This window comes from Oryzias latipes, chromosome 3 (assembly GCF_053564925.1).
Source record: "Oryzias latipes strain Hd-rR chromosome 3, Olatipes_Hd-rR_3.1".
Classification (NCBI taxonomy): domain Eukaryota; kingdom Metazoa; phylum Chordata; class Actinopteri; order Beloniformes; family Adrianichthyidae; genus Oryzias; species Oryzias latipes.
This window is the reverse complement of record NC_136239.1, coordinates 13,852,566-13,875,826: the sequence shown is the minus strand read 5'-3', so window position 1 is coordinate 13,875,826 and position 23,261 is coordinate 13,852,566. Positions and strand designations below refer to the sequence as shown.

The following is a 23,261-nucleotide window of genomic DNA, read 5'->3' as shown; positions in this document are numbered from 1 at the left end:
AGAAAAGTCTCCAATGAAAATATTACAGCAGTCGTTAAACAGGCCAAAAATGTAGAGGCCATGTGTGGAGGACCTCAAGTCATTATCCTGCTGGACCACCTTTAAGACTAAGCATTTGAATTTGTTTTTTTGTGTGTGCGATGTTATCAGATTCTAAATATCACTGTGGAGGAATGTTTTTCTGCTCGGTTTCTGTTGAGCTGAAACCTGGGCCCTTCTGGTCCATATCAGGTCCATCTCATGCAGATTCACCCACAGTCGTCTTTTGGTTGCACCAGTTTTTCTAAACGTTTGAAGCGATTGTGCCCAACGTGTGCAAATCATGGCCACCACCTGTCCTCCACTGTCCTGTCCCGTCCAGCTTATGCTCATCATGAAAGCAAACACTGAAACTGACTTCTTAGGTTCTTCTATCATCAGACACGGTTGTGTTTTTTCACGTTCCTTACATGTTCATGTCCGTCGAAACATGTAAGGCATGTGAAAAAAGAACCCAAGAAGTCAGTGAACAACACGGACACTATGAACTTTGTTGAACAAAAACACTGAAACTGTCGGGTTGCTACTGTTTCAGGGACTCTAGGACATCATTAAGGCCGTGTCACACAGCCACACATACTTTTGGTGCATTTTCTACGTATCAAATTCCCGGCTTTGGTGATCCATGCGTGATTGACGTAATTCCCGTGTTTGTTTTTTTTTTGCCTTCTTCATGTCCGTTGAGGGTTTCAGCCGACGGGTGTTTACGTGAATTCGGTTTTGAGATGTTCAACATTTTTTGTCGGTTTAGAATTGCGCAGTTTGTGCGTATTTAACGGCGTTTTTACGTGATTGTGACATGAATCTTATGAAATTGTGTGTGATTTTTGTGAGAGGCAAACGAAAATTTGTGTCTTTCCACGACCGTTCCACGTGTCTGACAGACTTTTCATGAATGTGCCACGGACGTATAGCTTTTTATGTGTGCATTCACATTCAAATTACTCAATTGACGCACGAAGGTCTCAATGATCACGCACGTTGACTTACGTGTTCTTTGCGTGGTTTACTCGTACTTCTATGGTTTTTAACGTGGTTCATTCGTGATACACCACTTGTTCACGTATATTCACGTATGACCAGCTTTCATCCGTGCACAAAATGTAAATATTGGCTGTGTGACATGACCTTAAAATAGATGAAAACCCACTAAGACGGGTAACAAAGGATGTATGCAGAACTTGCTATGGGTTCAATGACTATTTTACAGACATGTTTGGTTATTTTAAAGATCTTTACTGTCTGCATTATGTGGACATAAGTCCGGTGAAATGCTGTGGTTACAGAAAGCTGGCCCCGCCCTCCTGATCAGACGCTGGCGTCTCGTCCTCTGTGAGTCGTTCCAACTACCCTGGCTGCAGCCTGCAGAATGGGTCATCATAGTGGAATGCTTTGATTGCAGAGGAATGTGAACACGCTGTGGAATGTTAGCCCCGCCCATGCTGAGCCCGTCTTCTTCTTTGGTGGTTTTACAAGTTTCCATGTGCAATATTGCCACCTACGGGTTTTTAAGGAGTTTTTCCTTACTGTGAAGGGGGGGGGTCTAAGGGCAGGGATATCAGTTTAGCTTAGTCTTTTTTGTTAAAGTTTAGTATTATCCTAATGCATTCTTTGTATTCATGATCCCTTTTTCATTGTATGTGCTAAAATAAAATAAAAATATTTAATTGAATTAGGGAATTTCTACCATGATTCCTGCCTTCTTATGCCTTTTACAAGTTTCCATGTGCATGCATTAGGGAATTAATAAATTCTGTCTGGCCTCACAGACTCAAAAAATAACTCATTGGATGAACTCAATTTAATTGTTTTGTCAGGATTTACATCCAATAAATATGAGTAACCCCACCTCAAAGTAAATTCTTCCATGTAATGAAATATAATCGAGTTAGTCGAACTAAATTTTATCAAGAAAGGCAAAGGAAAAAAAAATAAGCAACAACGGTTTAATGCTAGATTCGAACTCAGAACCTCTGAGTTGTTAACCCGCTATCTAAGCCACTGAGCTATCACTCCGGTGATCACGCACCTGATCATGATCGTCTTTCGTCTTATTGGGAGAAGCCGAGTTGAAGCGATTTCATGCCACAGTTTCGTTTTTTACGTGGAAAAAGCGAACTAAAGTTTTCACTTTTGAAAAGTCGAAGGATTTGAAGGACTAATAGTCATACCAGGCATTACATTAGATGAAGGAGTTGAACATTTTAAAAGTTCAATGGTTAAAATAGGTGAAAAATTGTAGCCGTGAGACGGCAAAAAGAATAAAGAGAAACAGGAAAACAGCATTCAACAGCATGCCCCTTACTTGAACTCAATTATTTTGGATTACTGGAGTTATAGGGGAAACTATTTATACATTTTGTGTTAGGTCAATTAAATGTAGATACAATCTTTTAAAATAAATATTTTTAAATAAAACATACAGAATTTTATTGTGTTACATGAAAGAGGGGCTTGAATCATTTTTTTGAGTGATACATAAAAAAAATTGCACCATTCAAATTTTCCTCCTTCTGTTCTCTTTCTTCCTCATACAATTCACAATGACACAAAATGTGCTCCACTGATTCTTCCCCTTTCCTGCAATCACAACTGCTGTGACAAAGGTGAATCAAATGCACGGGCTCAGCGTGGGCGGGGTTAACATTCCACAGCGTGTTCACATTCCTCTGCAATCAAAGCATTCCACTATGATGACCCATTCTGCAGGCTGCAGCCAGGGCTTACTCAGTCGTTCTGGGAATCACCCCACCTTCCAGATGGAGCAGCTCAATTATTAACACACACAGCATGCAGAACCATTTCCAGACTAAAACTGATGCGTTCTTTTCACTGATGTCCCTCTAAATCAGGGGGGCCCAAAGGGGGCCAGATTTGGTGAGGTGAAAATGTTTGAGGACATTCCTTGAAATATTTTTAAATGAACAGTTTATGGCAATGGCATCCTTTTCATTTTTCTCAAAGAAAACAAATAAATCCAAATAGATTTTTACCAAAATTACCATCATTTCCTTCTTTTTTTTTTTGCACCATTCATCCCCAGTTTGGCGTGTCTGGTCTGGTGATATTAAACTCCATGAGAACAGCCACAGTCTCTTGGCGTGTTAGGCAGACAGTTTTTTTTGCATTTCAAAAAACAGATAAGCCAATTTCCACAAGTCCTTCCAGCGGTTTGTTTACCTTACTGTCAACTTTCCTTTTTTTATATTTACAGTGGACATTCAGAAATGAGCTAGAAAGTTGAATCTTAAAGTTAAATCTAATGCAGCCGACCACAAACAAGAATCTGTAAACAGGGTTTTTAGGGAATGCTGGGGGCCGCATAGTGATTTCTGAGAGGAGCGTGTTGGAAATGTGGAACTTAGGCTGCAGTCGCCCACAGGCCAGACTTTGGACATGCCTGTTCTAAATATTCATTAAAATAGTTGAAAACATTAATTTGACACAATAATAGCTTCTTTTTTTTTTAGTTTAAAGAAAACGTGACAGAACTGACTTTTGTGGAAAATGTATTGAAAGATGTTTAAACTTTATATTCTTAGATTATGAAAGTTTGTTAAAAGAAAAACAACTGAAATTATTATTATGACTTTATAGTCAAACGCCAAAATATAAATAAAGCTCTTATAGATGATATTTGTCCCCAATTCCATAAAGAAATAACAATAAGAGGATGTGGAAACTTAGAGAAAAACTGGAAAACATTCATCCGACCTAAAAATAATTTAAAATCTAAACTGCTTACAGCCCTTTTACTGCTTCATGTCAGTTTTTCTGTGTTAAATGAGTTTAAAAAACCCACAAAGACAAGATACCTAAAGTTTCCTTCTCCATCTGAATCTCTCTTTGCAGACCTTTGGAGCCGACGACGTGATCTGCACACGGGTCTACGCACGAGCGTAGCTGAACATCTTCCCACCTGCCGGGTTTCCAACCTTCACCTCCAGTCGTTTGTTTTTCATCCTCAACTCCCATTTTAGTTTAGAAATAAGCGAATTCGGTTTTCCAGTTTACCACAAATAATTGCTAGAATACTAATAGAATGCTGTAACTGCATGTGGATAAAAACAAAAGTGGCCAACCGAGTTTCTGTCTACTCAAAGAATAGTTTAATGCCAAACACCATAACACTCATATACAACAATGTAAAAGTCCAGAAGTGACACAATAAACAAGGTACAAACAGTATCTGTATGTACAATCAGCTCCCAGAGGGAAGCCTGCGTGTGTTTCTTCTCTATTAAACACGGTGAATATAAAAATAAAAACCCAAGTATTAAACTGTTTCAGGATTGTCTGCAGCCGCTTGTGTTGCTGCCGGGAGTGAAACCTTTTTGCCAGTGGAGCCTGCTTCTGTGCGTGTTTGGTCAATGTTTGTCACAAAACATTTGTAAAATCCTGCTCTGAGAGGTTCGCTGTCCAGCCACAGGTGGGACGTGTGTGTTTCCCCCCTTAACATTCACATTTGTGTTCCAGCGAGACGAACAAACCAACAGCTTCCATAAACTGTCACTCCAGGGATTATTGCTGGTTTTTAACCCTTAAAGGAACCTCCACCCTCCCTCCAACAATGGCTGACCTCCTTAAACTCACCAAGCATCCGCCATAAGACAAACTCGCAAAGAAGTTCTTGTTGAAAAACCACCTAATGAGGATCCAGATTCTGGCCGTATCACAAAAAGCAGGAGATGCTTGTTATGGTTGGGGCAGTTTGACGGGGCGGGGCGGGGCGGGGCATACAAGTGTCCTGTCCTGGGATGAGGAGAAATGGCTGCTCAGCTACATTCAATCAGCACGTGTGCTGCTGACGCCTGAAGGTAGAAATGCACAGACAGGAACCCCAGCACATAAAAATAAACAACTCTTCTACAAAAGAAACACTTCAGGGACAACACAGATCATAAATAAGAGAAGAAAAAAACTGGTTTCTGAGCATCTTCCTTTGGTTAAAAAAAAAAAAAAAGTTAAAAGCTTTCTATCTTTTTAAAACTCTGCTGGGTAAAGGTGTTAATGTCTGCTACACATAAATGACACCTGATTTAAAAAAAAAAAATCATCTAGATATGAACATATTTACAGGAATTGTTCGGGCAGTTATAAATTATTGTACTGGACGCACAAAATTGGCATTGTATGAATGCCAAGCATCTACCACACCATTGTAGACGTACATGTATGTTTGTGAGAACATTCACAGGCTGTACAGGTTTACAGATAGAAGTCCCATTCAAGTCCAAGAGTCTACTCTTTAACCAGAGGCAGGGGGCACTTGTTACCAAAAGACCCGGGCAGAGGTCCTTTCATTTCCCGTAAAGTTGGGAGGCGTCCTTGAGATCTGCATTCTTCCTGAAGTTGTTTCTGAAAAGGTCAAACTTGTTGAAACCATGAATAACACTTGAGCGGGTACAGAAGCATGTTCTCCCTCCAACGTATTTACATTTCTTTGTTTTTATTTAAAAAGGGCTCAGATGGGAGGCTCCTGTAAAACTTTAGTCTACATAGGTTGTAAAATCATAAAGGAATCATTTAAACGTTTTTTTTTAAAATGAGGATGGACCACCAACAGGAATTTGGCAACTAAATACAGCGATAGGAAACAAACAAAATGAACAAAAACTTTAGCTTTGAAAGTGTGTCGTCTTAATTGCTGCGCACAGATTTGTCCTACAGCGTCCTGTACTTCACCCGGTACTTGTTGACGTTAAGATAGTGGAGCACTTCGGGGCAGCGAGTGGTGGTGCACGACAAAAGTCCTTCGCGTTCGTCTCCCATCAGCCACTTGTGGTTGTCTGCAGCCATTTCGCTCGTCACATGCTCCTTGGCCCAGGCGTCCAGCCAGGTCTGAAAGCGCCTGTGCAGACGCGTGTTCACCTGCTGGTGGGACTGAACGACAGAGCGGAGACGCACACGTGTGAACGGCAGGATTCATGCAGCAAAGGCAGTCCAATTCACTTAAACTGTACAAAATCTACAAACCTTTTTGAATGTTCTATTTCTAACGTTTTACTTTAATAAAACAATTCAACTGAATCAGGTCAAAAAGAGACAGGACAGTTGTCAAATGGACCAAACGGCAGGGCTGTGCTCAAGCTAACAGCAGCAAAAACACGCAACTTTAAAACAAAAGCTTGACTTATTTATAAAGCACTTTAGCAAAACATACATGTGTCTACAGAGATGAGGGGAACCCCAACACTGGTAAAGACCTCCGGGTATAAAAATAGTCTGTTAAACATTTTATCTGCATCAATCTGAGCCTCGCTTGTTTGACTTCTATCCTCTACCGGGTGGATTGTCAGAATTGACAGAGAAAGTAAACCCAAGTGCAAATCCCAAGATCCAACCAACTCCAGGATGTAAACATGTACACAAATGTAGACAAAAGAAGAAAATAAGAGGATCACATTTTAAATAAATGTTGGGCTTATTTACGGTTCCACGTGTTGGGATACAAACCAAAAAAATGTATTATGATGGATTACAAAATCAGAAACTTTATGAAAATTAGATGAAGAAACAGCGTTCACATCTGACGCGCATCCTTCAACCTGTGTTAGCCCCTGATGTTCACACTGGACAAGCAGGGAGGGGCTTCTCCTCCCCCTCCTTTTTCTACCGTTTACTAGCGCACGACTTCAGCAGACAGAGGTTTGGTGCAAAGCGGCGCAAATCTCGTGAGTTCCGTCTGGGCACAAACCATAATGATGCATTTCTCCTCTATGATCAATTTTCAAACGGGTGGCACGTCTGTAAATCAAAAGGGACGCCATCTATAGGCCGCTACCAAATCCGAGTCCCTGATTAGTCAAAGTTTGACCTGGTTTATCTTTTGACACTCGTTCAATGTAGCTACATGTGAATGCAGGAGTTTACAAGCGTTTACATAGACTTTTTATCGAAAGTGTCCGTTTGAATGCGCGTTGCCGAGGGCAATGTGAACGTAGCTTAAAGCTGAGGATATAGCGATGTCTTGAGATAGAAACATAAAATGACCATCTGACTTAGGGCTGCACGATATGAGGAAAACTTGCGATATGGGATATTAGTGATCAATATTGCGATAACGATAAATTTGCGGTAAATAAACAAATAGAAAAATAAACAAAAACATCATTCCCATTTCATTGCAACAGTTTAAAAATTATACTCCAAATGACCCTCATCGACATGGGGGACAAACATCAGGGTGGCTAACCCTGGGGGGTATTCCAGAAAGCAGGTTATGCTAGCTCTCACGATAAGTTTGAGGCTAAGGAAGTTGATAACCTCAGCTTTCTGTTCCAGAAATGGAGGTATGTTTCAGGGTATGTCAAGTTGCCATAGCAACTCATGCTCTGAACATAACCTGGTCGGGAGCAGGTTTAGTTGAAGCTTAGTTTGTTTACAGAGAGGTGAAGCAGCATGGCGTGTCCATTTGAAGATTATTTAGTGGATGAAGAAGCTCAGATAATACTTTTTTCACCATGAGAGGGTGACAAGACCACATATGGATGCTGGAAAAATAATTTTTTACTTTGATCTAACTTAATTATTTGTTTCAGTTAAGATAAATCTTTTTTTGTAAGTCAGTTTAAAAATTACACGTAGTTTTCAGACAGTTATTTTACTTTCATTCAAATTAATTCAATTAAGTAGGTGTAACTTTGGTGCTGCTGTTAGATCGGCACCGCAAAAGATTCTGGGATATCATTCCCTTTGCCTGTCTGGACGAATTTTGGTTTAAGTGTGGGTTTTTGACCAAATGTGTTTAGTTGTTTAGCTGTTTTACTGTGTTTTACCATGTTTTGCCGAGTTATTTTGCCCTACTGAGCTTACGTCTCTGCACCATGAGTGAGAGTGAAGGAGAGGATGATGAGTTTATATACCAGCCCTACGGGCCATTGGGGTAACGATAATAACGGTTAATTCCTACTTGAGTTTTTGCACTCCGTGCATTTTTCCCCCCGTCTTTTTTATTGTTATAAAAATGAGAATATCTGCCGGCTCAAACTTAGACATTTGAGAGTTCAAGAAATATAATTAATTAAGATGGAAAAAAGATTAATTGAATTGGAGTAATGTGACATTTAGTTAAATAAATATGTAAATTTGAGTTGTATAAACAATTATTGAGTTTTATAGACGTAAGACATTAGGTTAAATAAATTTAACCCAATTGTTTGTTCCCAATAGAAGTAATTCATTTAAATTGGCAAAATTGGATACGTTATATATTTATATATGTGCGTCACAAGGAAAATGGAAATAAGATCAGAAACTCGTGCGGTTACTTTGTCTGCTCTTTTCCTCCAAGCAGAAACTCTTTTTTTTGATGATGATGCAGCCGTGTTACTTTTTTGATGGACGTATAATCTTCATACGCTGTCATTAAAACCTCAGACTCCGTCTCACTGAAGTACAGCGTTTTCTTTTTTTTCACCACGCGTTTCCATGGTGACTCCAGAAATCGGCGATCTATTGAGAATGTCTTTATGTACCTGCTGTGCACGCCCATTAACCCAGGGTTACCAAGTCGAGCGTAATTACGCTAACTCATATCCGGTCTTTTGGAACCGACATATCCAGAGTAAGCAAGTTCAGGCGGATTTCAGCCAGAGTTCAGGGTTAAAGTCAGGCTAGTTTAAACATGCTTCCTGGAATACCCCCCTGGTCCTCAAGAGCCTCAACCCTGTCTGTTTTCCAATTCTCCCTAGACTGCTCGATAATGATAACCAAAATCAGGTGTGTTCAGTCAATCAGGATGTGAAATCACTTGAGTCAGCCAATCAACAGCAAGCTGGTTAAGGAGAGCTGGAAAACAGGCAGGGTTGAGGCTCTTCAGGACCAGGGTTAACATAATAGGCCTCCATCTGATTGGTCAACAATGGGAAGGCGTCCATCTGATTGGTCAAAGCATAAAGGGATTTATTTGATTCGTTAAATGCTTCAAGCTGCTAGAAGATTGTTTTAACACATTTTGAGTTTGCGATTTATTGCGATATTCGCCGTCTTTTGCGATATGCATATTGCAGAGCTGGATATTGCGATAACGATAAATTTGCGGTATATTGTGCAGGCCTAATCTGACTTAATATCTGAGTATCTGACTTAACCCTGCATGGAGCAAAGGTTGCTTTTGTGTTTGTCACTGCAAATTTCTACACAAAAAAAAAACGTTTTCTACAACAGTGTCCTTTCAGAAGTTGCATCAATTACTTTTTTCTGAAAGAGTTTCTACTCGGTTTTTATTTTTGGAATTTACCACAAAAAGGAAACGACCTGCTGTGTCCTTTTGCTCACTTCTCTTAGGATTTGCATTAGGAGTGTACCCATTTAAAGCCTATTTTGTCTTTCCAAGTATTTTGCTGCCCCCTGAACTCACCTGGTGAGCTCTGGTGAGTGCGGTGTGTCTGTACATGTAGTCCTCGGACTTGCAGACGTAGACCATCTTGTAGGAGTTCAGCTTGAACATGCACTCCATGTTCAGCTCTCTGCTGCCCTCCTGTGGCTTGTTTGAGGAGCTCCTGGACAGCCTCTCCTGCTGCACCTGCTCCCATCCTTTCTGGCACTTCCGTATCTGTCTTAAATTCCTGAGGACAGAAAGAAGAAGTCAGAAGATGAGTAAGAAAATGGACAGCTTTGAGAGGAAAATGAACCCACACATAAAGACCACCACACAGAAAATTCTGATGTCATTTGACTTTTTCTGAGAGTAGATTTGACAAAAAAGCCCAGGGCAGCCATTTAAGCCTGAAGGATCCCAAACAATTGCAGGTAAAGCAGACATGTCGTCAAAAAAAGTCCCTCAACATGATTATTTCCACCCATACAATCAAACTCACCCAGCAAAGCAGATGACTGTGGATCAGAGGAGCAACAAAACACCGTATTTCAGTTTTTCTTTTACGCGCCGCAATAAAACGTCTTTTTGAATCTTCCAATGCACAGAAAAATAAACCAAAACTTGATGCTGATTCTATGCAGAAAAGAATCATTGATCCCATCTGAATAAAAGGTTTAAACGTGTACTTACCACAAAGGACTGAAACCAAGAGGGTTTTTTTCATTCAGATCTCTTAATAAAGGATGACATTGAGGCCAAATTTAAACAAAAACAGTTAAAAAATAAAAACAATAACACCAGACCATTGCCAACGAATTTACCCAAATGAGTGAACACACGTGTTTAAAGCACAAAATAATATATTAGTGCGCACACAACAAAACTGTACAATAAACAGATTAAATCGCTTTTATTTCAAAAGCTCCTGATCTGAAGAGAAGAAAGTAGCAGTCCAAAAAAAGCCAAAGCTGACACTTTCTTATAAAAATAAAGTTTTCAAATCCAGAGGAAGTGACAACTAAAGAGAGAAAAGCAACACCCTCCCTTCATCTTTATGCTTCGTGTTTCAGGAAAGAAAAACATCCACATTTGAGCAGACAATTCAAATATTTTCTTTATTTACAAACCCTACTACTATGTACAAGGCATGAAAATAAAAGTAAAAAAAAAAAAAGAGATAAGAAGGGATAAAAACAAAACCCATGGAAGGGAAACCATTAAACCATCGAAAATCCTTTTTTGTTTAAATAAAAATGATTACAAAATGAAACTGGGCTTAACAGACTAAAAATAAATGTATTTTAATGTTACGCAGAGATAAAAAACAACATTCAAATAAAAATAGAAAACTCAGGTAAGAAGGAGAAACCAGTGTCACTCACAGAAGCTCTTGTTCTAAAGCTAATAGGAATAAGGATGTTCTGACAATCTGCTTTGATTTTGCAGCTTTAGTTGCTTTTAGTTATTGTTTTACAGCAGAAATTAAATGCAATACAGTAAAAAATAAAATAAAAACAATGTTTTTTTTGTATTCAGCAAAAAGGAAAAACAGCTTTCAAACAAAGAAACTGCTTAAGTAAAAAGGAACTGAATGAAATAAATAAAGTTCCAAATAAAGAGAAAAAAGTGACCATGTAAAGTGCAACTTTAAAGTGAGGCCAGAGGTGTCAAAGGTTTGGTTTCTACACGTCTGCTGGAGATGGATGGATGGATGGATGGATGGATGGATGGATGGATGGATGGATAGATGGATGGCCTTTGGTTCTTCCTCTAAGGATGAGCCCAACTGTCTAAAAAGGAAACTTTAAGGGGACAGGGCAGGAGTCTCACCTGGGGAGGAACACCGGCTTCTGCGCTAAGTGTTCACGTAACTCTGGGGATGCAGAATCTGAGGTCAGGTATCTGCCCATGTAGTCTGACCACCTCTGGAAACCAGAACAAGCACAACAGTATTAGATTAGATTAGATTAGATGACTTTATTTATCCCACGATGGGAAAATTCACTTATCTGCAGCAGCAACGAGGACATTCATAAGTGAGAGTGACATTCACCAAAAAAAATAAAGTGGCCTTCAATGTATTTACAGGACAAAAGCAACACTAAATAAAACAGAAGAACATCTGGAAAAAAACTGCTTTTTTATTACAAAGTAAATTAAATGTAAACAAAAATAAATAAGTAAAAAATACACACAAAGAAAACAACCAACGGAAAACAACAACAACTGCAGCAATGAGTAAATAAGGAAATGAATGAAAAAAAAACACCCGTGGGTGCGTAGTGTGTCACTTTAACGACAGTAACGTGGATGGAGGTTAGGTCAGGAGGAGGAGCACCGTTCTGATATCAGAGTTTGTGTGCTTCCACTCACACAACACAAACACACAGCAGCAACACGGAGCGCACTGCAGCGCAAACAACTGAAGCAGTTCATGCAAGAAATACAACATCAGTCCAGCAGGAAGCCCAGAGACACCAGACGCTCTAACTCCAGGTTTTTCTCTCCACAGGCACATGAATAAAACCCAAAATGCAAACCCATTTGGCTTAGAAATGACAACTGATCAGCAGATATGTGCGCCCAACACCAGCCTGCTATGGGAGGTTCCAAAGGCACGACCCAAAGAGTGGAAGCTCCCACGTTACTTCATAATTATGTGCTGGACTGAAGCCGCTAGACTCCAAAACTCACAAAACATTTGCACCCAGCAAAAGAATTTGACATCCCAGCAGGTATAACAGAAAATGAAAAATAAAAGAATCTCTTATGGGGCTCAAAAAAAAAGAAAAGAAAATCCAAGTAACAAAACCAAAACACACACATCTGGGATCTCCAAGGGAAGTGTGAAAATTATTATGGGATGGCCACAGGACCTACGGCTTGGCGCCCATGATGTGCGCAGGTGGGAAGTATGGCCATTTTCACACAATGAGAAAATGTTTCACGCACACACCACCAGTTTAAGTCTACAACCACAACCAAAGTTTTGTTGACCTTCGATCTTGGGGAGAGGTCGCCATCTTGAATATCAAGAATAAATATGTAATCACCGTTAGTACTTTCTACAATAAACTCCTCCTATAGGGATTTTGATTCATCGCCTCCAAACTCCTGGAGCATCATTGGGAAAAAGCTTGGAATTACAAATAGTTTATTTTTTGAACCACGCTGGCGTGGTGAGCTGGTAAGAGTGGCGTTCATTCAAAGCACATTTTTGACCAGATAATTTGTAAAATGTCATACATGAATCCCAGGCTGAAGCTGAACAAGACAGAAGACTTACTGAACACATTAGGAATGTGGGCGTGGCTAATTAAAAGCCTCAGTTGTCAAGGAGATTTTAAGGGTTTACTTTTGCAGATTATTCTAAAAATGACATCGATCCATTCGCCCACCGCAGGCAACCAAAACATAAAATAGTTGCTACGCAGATAATACCAACAGAAAAGGTGCATTTTTGAAAAAAGTATAGAGTGAGGGACGTGTAGCAGTCACGGCAGGTAATGGCTGTAAGCTATTTCATTGTTTTCAACTCCCTCTGTTTCCTTTCTGCTCATTTTATTATTTATGGCAGCAGGGTAACTCCGCCAACATGGAAACAAAGCTTCCAGCTACCTGTGGTCCTATTTTTAACCCAAAAACTGGATTGAAATAAACTGCTGTTGCATGGACTCGTACCTGAGCATCTGCTGGCTCGTCGGAGTTCTCCTCTTCTGTGTCCAGCAGCTCCAGAGCCAGACTGACTGCTCCGTCTTTCTTCACAAACATTACCTGAGTAAAAACAGGAGCCATTGGTGGTCAATGCACAGCAACCAGGCACTGAAAGTGGGCGTTACGATTTCACGTTTTTTTTTGTTTTTTTTTACCTTGAAGCAGTTCTCATCGGACATAAGCTGCTCTGCCTTGCGCTGGTAGCCCCCCTCTGCTGCGGCCCTGGATGTCTGCGAGGACAGTGTGCCCCCTGTGCCTTTGTTGGCACATTCATTCAGGTACATGTCCATGACACGGCTGCATGCATCGTCAGTAACGAGGTGCTGGAGCTGAGAAACCACAAGCATGTAGCTGGTTATAGGGAGGGAGGTCCAAAGCCAAGAGAGTGCAAAAAGAAGGAGCTTTGTTTGTAGGCATGCTGACCTGCCGCACAATATTCTGAATGAGTTTATCCATGGTGAAGGCAACGTAGGCATGGATGGTAAACATTTCCCTTAAGGAGTCCTCATACTGGGCTGGCTCCATGTTCCCATCCAGGAGATTCCGCACCATCTCCAGAAACACAGAGTAGTAGTCCTCCACCTCTACGTCCACTGCAGAAAGAAGGAAGAAAACATGTTTTTCTGCAAAAAAAAGGAAGGGTCCGTTTACAAATTGAAGATCAAGAAACCAACGAAATGGTTGTGAGATCTAAAGAAGAGGCTCAGCCATGAACCACCAGCTCTAGAGAGGCTCTTTTAATCCTGATTCTATGTCCTAAAATGTCTCAGTAAAACCTTTTTGTTGTGTCCATTTAACAAAGATAAGAACTTTAAAAAAGGAGGGGCTTGAATTCTGCTAAAGTGTATAAATGGAAAAGCGTGTCAGGAAAGATCTACAGAAGCAGATGTTTTGAAGGCTGCTGTTAAAATCTACTTTACATAGTTCAAGATGATAAAAAATACTTTTATTTGTAATTTGGAGTATAAAGCCTTTAAATGAGAAACAAAATAATGAAGAAATATGTAACAAAAAGTTCACAAAATCTATAGTAAACCAGAGTTAGAGTATGCAGAACATAAAATATTTAATACCCAAGAACTCCATCTCATACTTGTACCATTGTCCCAGTGAATACTGGATTCTGATTGGCTGCTGGGTGCACAATAAAAAGTGATACTGAACGTTATTATAGCTTAAACGTTCTACATCACTGCTCACAAACTTTTGCTTCATCATCTGGACAAAAACAGTAAGAGGTGAACTATTCACTCTTTAAGGTTTATGTCTTTTATGTACACAGCTTGCTTTTCTTTTCTGCTATTGAGAATTCTACTCAAAGTAATTTTCTCAATTTACATTTTAACGTCATTTTTGCACGTAATAACCAACACTCACTGGATTTTTAGAAACAGGAACCTTTTTATCCCCACCTAAAGACAGGAGCCTTCCATGAAGCTACGTTCACAACGCCATCAGCAACGCGGGTTCAAGTGACCACTTCCAATGAAAAGTCAAAGTAAACACGCATAAATGTGAGTTTCGGGCTTCTGTGTCTCACGTTCCAGCGTTCCAGCGTAGCTATGCACGTTTCTGCCGTTTTGAGTTCTACGTACAAAGCGCGTAGCGATAGAACGTGCTTTAAACCAGGTCAAACATTGACCAATCAGGGACTCGGATTTGGTAGTGATGTATGGATGTTTACCTTTTAATTCCCAAAGTGTCCCTTTGTGAATTGTGCTGCCCCTCCCTGCTTATCTAGTGTGATCACCATGGGCTAAACGCACGTTAGAGAACGCACATGTTCCTCAAATGCCCAGAGGGAACGTAGCTTCAGAAGGACAAATAGTCACAAGATCAAATCAAATAAAACAATTACCTGGCTCCTTCATCTTCAACTGGATTGCTGGGTGTTCATTCTTGTCCTTTTTCAGCCCCAACACCTCCTTTTCCCACTCGCGCTCGCGCGCCTCCTCCTCGATCTGCTTCTCTGCTTGCCCGTAAATTCTCAGCAAACGGGAACAGAGAATGTGATGAAGGCGAAAGAAGACGTACCAGTAGTTGTTCACAAAGAACAAATTGTAGGCATCGTCTGCGCCCCGAAGCTTCTGAGCTGTAGTGTTGCTGAACAGGAGCTTCGACTTGACGGGGCTCCTGCCCGACAGGCCGTTGTGCTTTTTGGGGCCACCCTCGTCCACCTCTGCATCTTCTTCCTCCTCCTCCTCCTCTTCCTCCTCCACATCAGAAAGCTCTCCACGCCGCGCAAACAGGAGGTCAGGGATGAAGTGGTTGATTATCTGTTTGATCTTGAACTTGTCCTCTTTCTGGATGCCCACTTGTCTCTTGACATGATGGATGATCAGAGCGGCAGCGTCTTCCAGGATCTGACTGTCGTCGTAGGTGAAGGTCATATGCGGGCTGCTCGGAGGCGGTGTCCCCGTTTCCTCGGAGGTTCGTTCCTGACGCTGTCAAACATTTACAGATGAGAACGTTTCAAATGTTGGGCAATCTTGCAAACAAGCAGTAATAGTGGATCAAAAAAAACTTTTGGCATATTTAAACAGCTGCACACTTTATGTAAAGTTAGTTATTCAAATTCTGAGATATCATTCATGGGACATTAACCAAAACGTCATTCTTGGGCTTGTGTAGACTCTTTATACATAAATGTTGCACTGACAAACCATACATCTGTTCACAGAATACAAGAAGTGGAAGAAGTTGACTTACCTCATCATATAACATCTCAATTTCATTCAGCAAAGTCTTTGAGCGCAACATTTTGGTGTCGTTTTGCTTGAAGTTTATGCCTTGATGATCGAGCGACTTCAGGTAGTACTTCTCATTTTGCTCTCGCCATATTTTGTTAAAGCCTCTCTGGGCTTCCCTCCACTCCTCGTCTTTCATTTTTAACCTAAAGCGCACAACGAGGTTGCAGATTGTCAATGGCTGTCCATCAAATCCTAACTGTTGAGAGAAAATGAAACTTTTACCTCTTCAGCACTATGGGGACAGACACTGCCGGGTTTCTCTTGAGCCCATCAATGATGTCATGGGCTTTGTCTCCATATATCCTCTGGATGGCTTTTCGGTGAATGACCTCTGAGGAACCACCCAATGTGTTGTCTAGTCTGAAGCGCAGCTGCTCTTCAGCTGACATGCGAGATATCTTCCTCTGAACGGTCTCAAGGACTCTTATTGTGGCGAGGTTGGTTTCCAGCACAATATCCAGCTACATCGGACGCAGGTACAAGACAAAGAGGAACCTTTATAGGCGCAACATAATAGACGGCATTAAATGTTTTGACTCTAAGCACACTGTGCTGCTCACCTCAAAGCGTTCATCTTCACATCTGTAGATGTGCTCCTCATACTGAGTCTTCTTTGAGCTCACAAAGGTGGAATCTTCAGACCACGATGGAAAAGACACCCATGTGTCATTCAAAACCTGAGAGGAAAAAAGCAATAACTACATGCGTAAAAAAAACATTTCCAACGAAAACAAAAAGTTGGGATTATTGTTATGAGTATTGAAGCGCATGTTAAAAACGGAAATAAAGTTCAACTTTTGTGCTTGAAACAGCAGCTTGGGGTCAGAAAAGCAGCCAAGAATGAAAAACAGCCATCAAAAAACAGAATGATGACTCCTTTTTGAGATTTCTGTTGTCTGCACGTTATCTTTCTTTCAGAATAAAAGCACAGAGTACCTGAAAAATGTTCAACAACACAAACTACTGTGTACCTCTCTGCATAGTGGTGTTCTTCCAGTGCACTTGGGCTGCTGGTAGCTCTTGGGCAGTGCTCTGTAACTGGACCCCAGCCTCTTGCATGAAGCGTAGTCAATCTCCATGGCAATTCCCTCTGTAGATCGCTCTTTAGGCAAACTCTCTGCGTGGCTCGTCTCCCCATAACTGGACTCTCGGTAACCCAAGAAGTTTTTAAACCACGTGAAAAGCTCTGGGAATTTGCTGTCAATGACACCCAAACATATTAGACAGTCGACAGGTTTTATTTCACTAATGTTGCTAAGTTTTATTTATCAAAGTATTTAAATAATTCAATGCGTGTCAGAGCACGACATGGGGATATCCAAAAACACCTACCCAAGAAATGGAATAACTAACTGGACCAGCTCTGTGCGCGAAATCACTTCCTGGTTAAAGATGTACAGACAGCGGAGGAAGTTTTCGTATCCCTCTGCGCTCCGTAGAGCCTTCTTCACCTGTGTTCATGTGGTAAAAAGGAAACAACTTCAAATCACCCAAAACATATCTGAAGCGAACAATCTTATTCTGAGATTATAACATATTCTTTTAAGCGACACTGCAGCTGAAAGCTCCATTGCTAACCTTCTCAAAGAACATGGTTTCAGTGCTGGTGCTGATTTTTCCCAATTCCGTCAGGCTGTGGTCCTTCCCCATCATTTTGGGCTTCTTCTACAAAAGAAAGTAAACATTAAATATTATAGGAACTCTTAAAAAAAGTAAAACTACAGTTTAGATTTTTGAGTTAACTATTTGTGACAAATGATATGATTTTGTAGAAAACAATTCAAGCCATTTAAAGATTTTTAGTTTTTATTTGTACGTTTACCTTGATAGGGGGCGTGGCACTCATTCCAGCAGGTCTCTTGATTGGCAGGCCGTTCTGACTCAGCCGCTGTTTGTTGTTCAGCAGGGGTCTCTTAACCGTACCGCCGTGATCATTGCGGACCGACTCTGCTCTATCTGGTGCAGTCTTGTTCAGTAACTGGAAAAAGGTTTTACACGTCATAATCCAAAAACCTATGAGCATTTAACCGAAGATGTCCTCAAATCTGGCCAAAATACATTAAAAATGAGGCAGAACTGTTCGTTTTAAAGTGGGTTAATACTGTAAAAACAGTTGCATGTTTTTGTTTTGCAGTGACAGCAAATACAACTTAACACTAACATGTCAAGAAATTTCTGATCAGAGTAAGTACAGGCACAAAAACGATCAGATTAGTGTCCTAAAATCAAACAAAAATAAGGCTTATTCCCAGGTTTTCTTACCACAGAGTTGTTTGCATCAGGCAGGAACTGACCAAACTCTGACAGCAGGTCCTCCTGGTTCTTGAAGAGTCTTGCCACTTGAGTGTAAACCTCTTGTTCAGTCAGTGCTGGGGTGTAATTACCACCTGCTTCTTTAGCATTTCGTTGCTCCTTCTGGATTGGTTGCAATTTACCAAAAAATAAAAATAAAAATAAAAATAGAAAGAAAAGGAATAAATCTGCAAGTATTTTCCTGTGTCAGCAGATAACCCTTACATTTGTGTCCCATTTCTCACCTGGTATGTGTGCAGGATTTCCAGAAAGGCCTTGTAGATGTCTGGCTGGCCCTGGAAGCGGTTTTTGATCTTATTGACATAATTTATGGCGTGGTTGAACTCCACCGGCTGATTGTTTTGGAGCGGTGGCCCGCTGGATGGTGTGCTGCTGACAGGGGTGTGCGATTGCACTGAGGGCGAGCGCGGTGAGGCGTAAGATGGGATGGATGGATTGGGCTGACTGGTTGGTGTATGGGCTGGAGACTGAACAGGCTGTTGGGAGGAACCAGAAAGTACAAGTACATTAGAACGGCTCTAGGTTTTCTTACATACTTTATTTACCATATTTCTTATAGTACAAGTCATGATTTTTGCACAGTTTAGCTGGGGGTGCAACTTATAATTGCTACTGACAGCAACACAGAAGAAGAAGTGCCGCTCAGGTTTTGGCAGAATTGTTTCAGAGTGACACAGATGATGAAGAGTTTAGTTGACCTTTTCTTTATGTTGATGAAATACAATACTATATTATTTTCCTCCTGTGTTTTATGAAGCTAAATACGCATCAGTGGGTTTCAGTAGTGAAGCGTGCATAAATTCAGCCTTTTATTTTGATCTATTCAGTTATAATTTACTTTCAAGATTAAATGTCTCATATTTGCCTAAACAGATTTCTCCTAAAAGTGCATCAGTAAACAGGTACCTTGCTGATTTTGGTGGCAGTAGGCTGTGCTGCGACAGGAGGGATTGTGGTTGTGTGCAAGCCAGCCTGGGGCAGACTCTGTTGCTGGGGTTGGGTTGAAGGTTGGCTGGATGCTCCAGTTGCAGGTATGTTCTGAACAGAGATGCCATGCGGGGTGATGTAGTGGATCTGCCCTGGTGTGGTCACATTAACCAGATCATTGGTTTGTACTTCTATCTTGTATCCCGGTGGCAAGAAAGTGTTAAAACCCATAATGAGGTCTGGGTGGCCCTTAAAGAGCTGGGAGACGCGGTTGATGACTCCTGGAGTGTCTATGCTGTAAACACAAAAAATAACAGGCCGATACATTTCATGTCTCGGTAGCCAAATTCAAAATGTGTCAAAGGAGCAAAAGCTGTGTGAAAAGATTTACCTTTGTGATTTGAATTCTTTCATAATATCAAGGAAATCGTTGTAAACTTGGGGCTGATTTCCAAACTGCAATTTCACTTGATCCAAGTAAGACAAGGCATCTTCAACCTGTACAGCCCAGAAAGACATTTGTTTTTAGCCCATTAAAAACTAACTACCATTAAAACAAATCAAATGAAAATTCAAGTGAAATGTTTTTCTAGTACCCCTCTGCTGAGTGACATGAATAAGTGTACATCATTTTTTGTGGTACTTTTGCAGAACTGTTTTAAAAGGTGTACGCACCTTCAGTCGCTGAAACTGCTGCTGCTGCCCGGGAGTTGAAGTGATGGGTGCAGATGGATGGACATGACCTTGCACAACTGCAGAGACCTGCTGTTGGACTGCAAGGTTGTGTACATGAGGACCAACATAGGGTGCAGTGCTGTTGTGTCCATGTCCACTTGTGCTCTGAGGCATGGTAGGCACCTTCAGGGGGGAAAAAAGATAATAAATAAATAGAATAAGAGAAAAAAAAATGTTTCTAAGCTCACAAAATAGGGGTGCAACGGATCTCTAGCCACAGTTCGGCATACGCGTTTAACATGACCCCCCCCCCCCCCCCCATCGTGCGCACAGTAAATTCCTGTACTCTTTATTTTAACACGTGTCAAAGTTGCTGCTTGACGTTTGTCCAAAAGTGTTTAAACCTGCCGCTTCAGTCAAAAGCTTTTCTCAACCTCATCACGGACGAAGTGAACCATGAGATACCAGGTTTGTTTATTTTGTAGAACCGCACCAAAGCGCGGCGGCGCGACACGGCTCTCTGAAATCCTTCAGACTCTCCCGGTGAGGAGCAGCAGCTGTCCCGCACTGTGGCAGGAGAAAGCCGCTGCTCTTCTGGGACCAGTGGGAGCGGCTCCATAGCAGCAGGGAACACAGTGAAAGAATGTAAACTAGGATATTCTGATCTCTTGATTCTCTTACTAAATAAGAATTGTTTTTATTCTAGATGCAATTTTTCAAAAAGCACTTTTGTTCTAAGGCCATGCTGAGTATTTTTTATAAATAGGAATATCTTGAGTTCAAAGATGTCGTTCATGTTTTGTTTTTATAAATAGGCCTGAATGAGCAAATGTTTTGATGTATTTTACATTTATGTGTGTGTTTTAAGGTACTCTATATATGTTTTATTAAACATGTGTTTTGAAGATTTTCATAAAACTGTATTTTGTTGTTTTTTCCCGTTCTTCTGATCCGAACCATGACTCCAGAACTGTTACACAAACGAACTGTGAGTTTTGTGATCCATTACACACCTATTACAAAAACAACAGCTTCGATGCCACCCTACCTGGTATCCCTGTGGGAGAGAATACTGAATGCCGGTTGATGGCTGCATGCTATCTGCAGCCACCTCTATCCCAGTGAGGGCTGGGGCGAGGGCCCGGTGCTGGACGTTTTCTGAAAGGCCTTGAACTGGGGTGCGATGTGGATGCTGTTGCTGGGGAGCAAATATCACTTCCTGGTCCTCCACTCGCCTCTTCATCGTATACTCATGCTCATAGGAGCTTCAAAAAAAAAAAAAAAATTACAAACATGCGCTTGGAGTAAATCCCAAAGCTTTTTGACATGCCGAAATACATGAGGTAGGATTTGTAACTCGACAACGTACTCAGGCAAAACTAACAGAGCTTTTTAAAATGGCTTTACACTGAATTAGTTAGATTTGCCTCTTGGACTTCAGTTTAATCTGACCACATCATCTATTCTATACTGTTCTTTGTTACAATTTACACAACCAGATGGCATGCATTTTTGTCTTCAGAATGCAAGATGTTTACATTTCATGCTTGGAAGTTAAAATATTCGGGTAGGAACATGGAAAGTGCAGTTTATGCCACACATAACATGGTAACCATGTAAGCCCTGCATTAAAAAAAAAGATACTAGTAAATAGATAATTAACAGCCTTTTATGGAGACTTGGGCATGACATTATAGATTGTTCTTTCAAATTAATTATTTGTGGTCATGAATAGGTATGTTGAGTGTAAAAATCACCATTTATGGCCACAATTTAGTATGTTGTGCACACAAATACGTATCTTATTTGAGACCACAAAGTGCTTTAAAAAGGCCATTTATGGATGCAAATTTTTAGTTTGATGGAACAAATTGATCTAATTCTTTTTATGCCATGCCCAGGGCTCCGTAGACATTTCACAGTAAATTCTTTTTTTTATTTGAAATGTTTGAACTTCAATTGATTAGTTGAAAAAAAGCCAAGACTTATTATTGGCAGAGCTCATTTTCCCCACCGTAACAAAGTATGACAGATGCCTTCTCTAAATATGGGTTTCCACAGGAGAGGAGCCATTTGCTGACGGTCCCTAAGCAAACGTCACTCGGCTTGTGGGAGGGAGGGAGGAGGGGGGGAATTGGTGTGCCTCATTGCTCGCCACCGTTTTCGGTGAAGAGGGCGGCAGGGCGCACGGTCTTTATTCGACGAGATCGTCCATTTCGCTGTTTATTTTTTGACAAATATTCGACGGGACGCGAAAATGATACGACAAAAAGCGATCTGCGTGAAAACCTAACAGCTACATTAGAAAAAAGGCCCATTTATCCACCAAGCGTTTTTTTTTGTAGGCACGTAGGCGATCTGTGTCGCTCGCTTGAAGCCCTGCCTCCTCCCCTCCCCCTCCGAGCTAAAGACCAGGCTATCCGTTTTCGGCGAGCGCACTGCTTTTGCTCGTTTGATGGCTGGCGCTGACTTTAGTTCAACTAGCGTTGAGTTATACGGCACATACGTTAGGCTACTACATGCAGTCAGTAAGTTATCAGTTAGGGACAAACAAACGAGTTTGTCACTGAAAGGAGGTTAGAACTGAAAGTCCACTGCAAACGGGGACCTCGCTAACTAAAACATTAGATAGACGAGCTTTAGCATTGATGGGTTGGATAAACCGAACAGAAAACATCGATGCGTGTTTGAAGTCAGGAAGGAACACAAGTGAGATGTTTTCATTCTCACACATTAGCGTCTCATCAACAACATAAGCGGGACGGTCAATTTTTAAATTTCACCACGTTTAGTGGTTAGCCCGGGACGATGCATAGCTAACATTTTTACTTAGGAACGTTGCATAAACGTCAAAATATGGAGGAAGTTTTAGTATTTAAAAAATGTTCGACCAAAAAAAAGGAGGGGGAAGCCATTTCCACGACAACCGTATTTTAAACATGAGTCGAAAAACAAAATTTAGTTGAAAAAGAATCACCTTACGGGAAAATACATGTTAGGTCAAGCTGCTTGCCGTTAGCCTGTCTGCTAAGTCAAAGTTGCTAGCCTTGTTAACGAGTAGCTTAGACTAACTTCTCGATGCAGCAACTTCACCGCGAACATTTCTGTTTATTTTTACTGAACACGAAGGCTTTTGTATGTGACAGAAGAGGACTAAGTTCTCGGTCGTTACTAAATCCCTCGGACAAGGTTAAGCAGCAGCTAGCTACATTAGCACAACAACCAGCCATCATTAACACTGGATCTCGGCTAACATGCTAACTTTAGTTTAACTTACCTCGCGCGGCTGCCTCCAACAACAACTTGAAACACCAGTGCAACCGATCTTGACCGACGCTCCTCTACATGAAGATTCAACCAGCGATTTCAGGAAAAGTAAAGTTTAGAGAAGTGCTATCGAATGGAAATGTCAGCAACGAAATAGGCTGTAGTCGCTAACAACAGTGTATGTATGAAGCGGTGTTCCTTCCTTGAACATAGAGGCGTGTCTCTCGGCGAGGCAGGCGAAACTCCGCCCATCC

At 41.0% G+C, this 23,261-nt stretch overlaps 2 protein-coding genes across 2 annotated transcripts in view; one reads left to right on the top strand and one right to left on the bottom strand.

The window, feature by feature from the left end:
- The window catches only part of LOC101163960 (cellular retinoic acid-binding protein 1), a 9,242-nt gene extending 4,992 nt beyond the window's left edge, over window positions 1–4,250 (top strand). The window contains exon 4 of the mRNA XM_004066861.5: window positions 3,892–4,250. Within this exon, the coding sequence (XP_004066909.1) occupies window positions 3,892–3,942 (51 nt within the window). The 3' untranslated portion in view covers window positions 3,943–4,250. The remainder of the gene's footprint in view (window positions 1–3,891) is intronic.
- LOC101163723 (paired amphipathic helix protein Sin3a) lies at window positions 4,126–23,261 on the bottom strand. Its single transcript, XM_004066860.5, has 21 exons — window positions 23,018–23,261; window positions 20,789–21,005; window positions 19,741–19,923; window positions 19,457–19,563; window positions 19,045–19,360; window positions 18,363–18,614; window positions 18,088–18,240; window positions 17,648–17,803; window positions 17,404–17,490; window positions 17,158–17,276; window positions 16,797–17,022; window positions 16,386–16,502; window positions 16,048–16,286; window positions 15,785–15,968; window positions 14,934–15,519; window positions 13,499–13,668; window positions 13,231–13,404; window positions 13,043–13,135; window positions 11,192–11,286; window positions 9,401–9,608; window positions 4,126–5,922 (listed from the first exon to the last, which is right to left on the bottom strand). Exons 2-21 carry the CDS (start codon window positions 20,981–20,983, stop codon window positions 5,704–5,706), a joined length of 3,879 nt encoding a protein of 1,292 aa, XP_004066908.1. The 5' UTR covers window positions 20,984–21,005; window positions 23,018–23,261; the 3' UTR covers window positions 4,126–5,703.

What these genes read in the sequence shown, in the direction of transcription:
- LOC101163723 (XM_004066860.5), bottom strand. Translation starts at nt 20,983, where the DNA reads ATGAAGAGGCGAGTGGAGGACCAGGAAGTGATATTTGCTCCCCAGCAA. An exon ending in AAACCATGTTCTTTGAGAAG is followed by an intron (nt 17,277 to 17,403) that starts GTTAGCAATGGA and finishes ACATGAACACAG; the next exon opens with GTGAAGAAGGCTCTACGGAG. An exon ending in CCGATGAGAACTGCTTCAAG is followed by an intron (nt 13,136 to 13,230) that starts GTAAAAAAAAAC and finishes GTTTTTACTCAG; the next exon opens with GTAATGTTTGTGAAGAAAGA.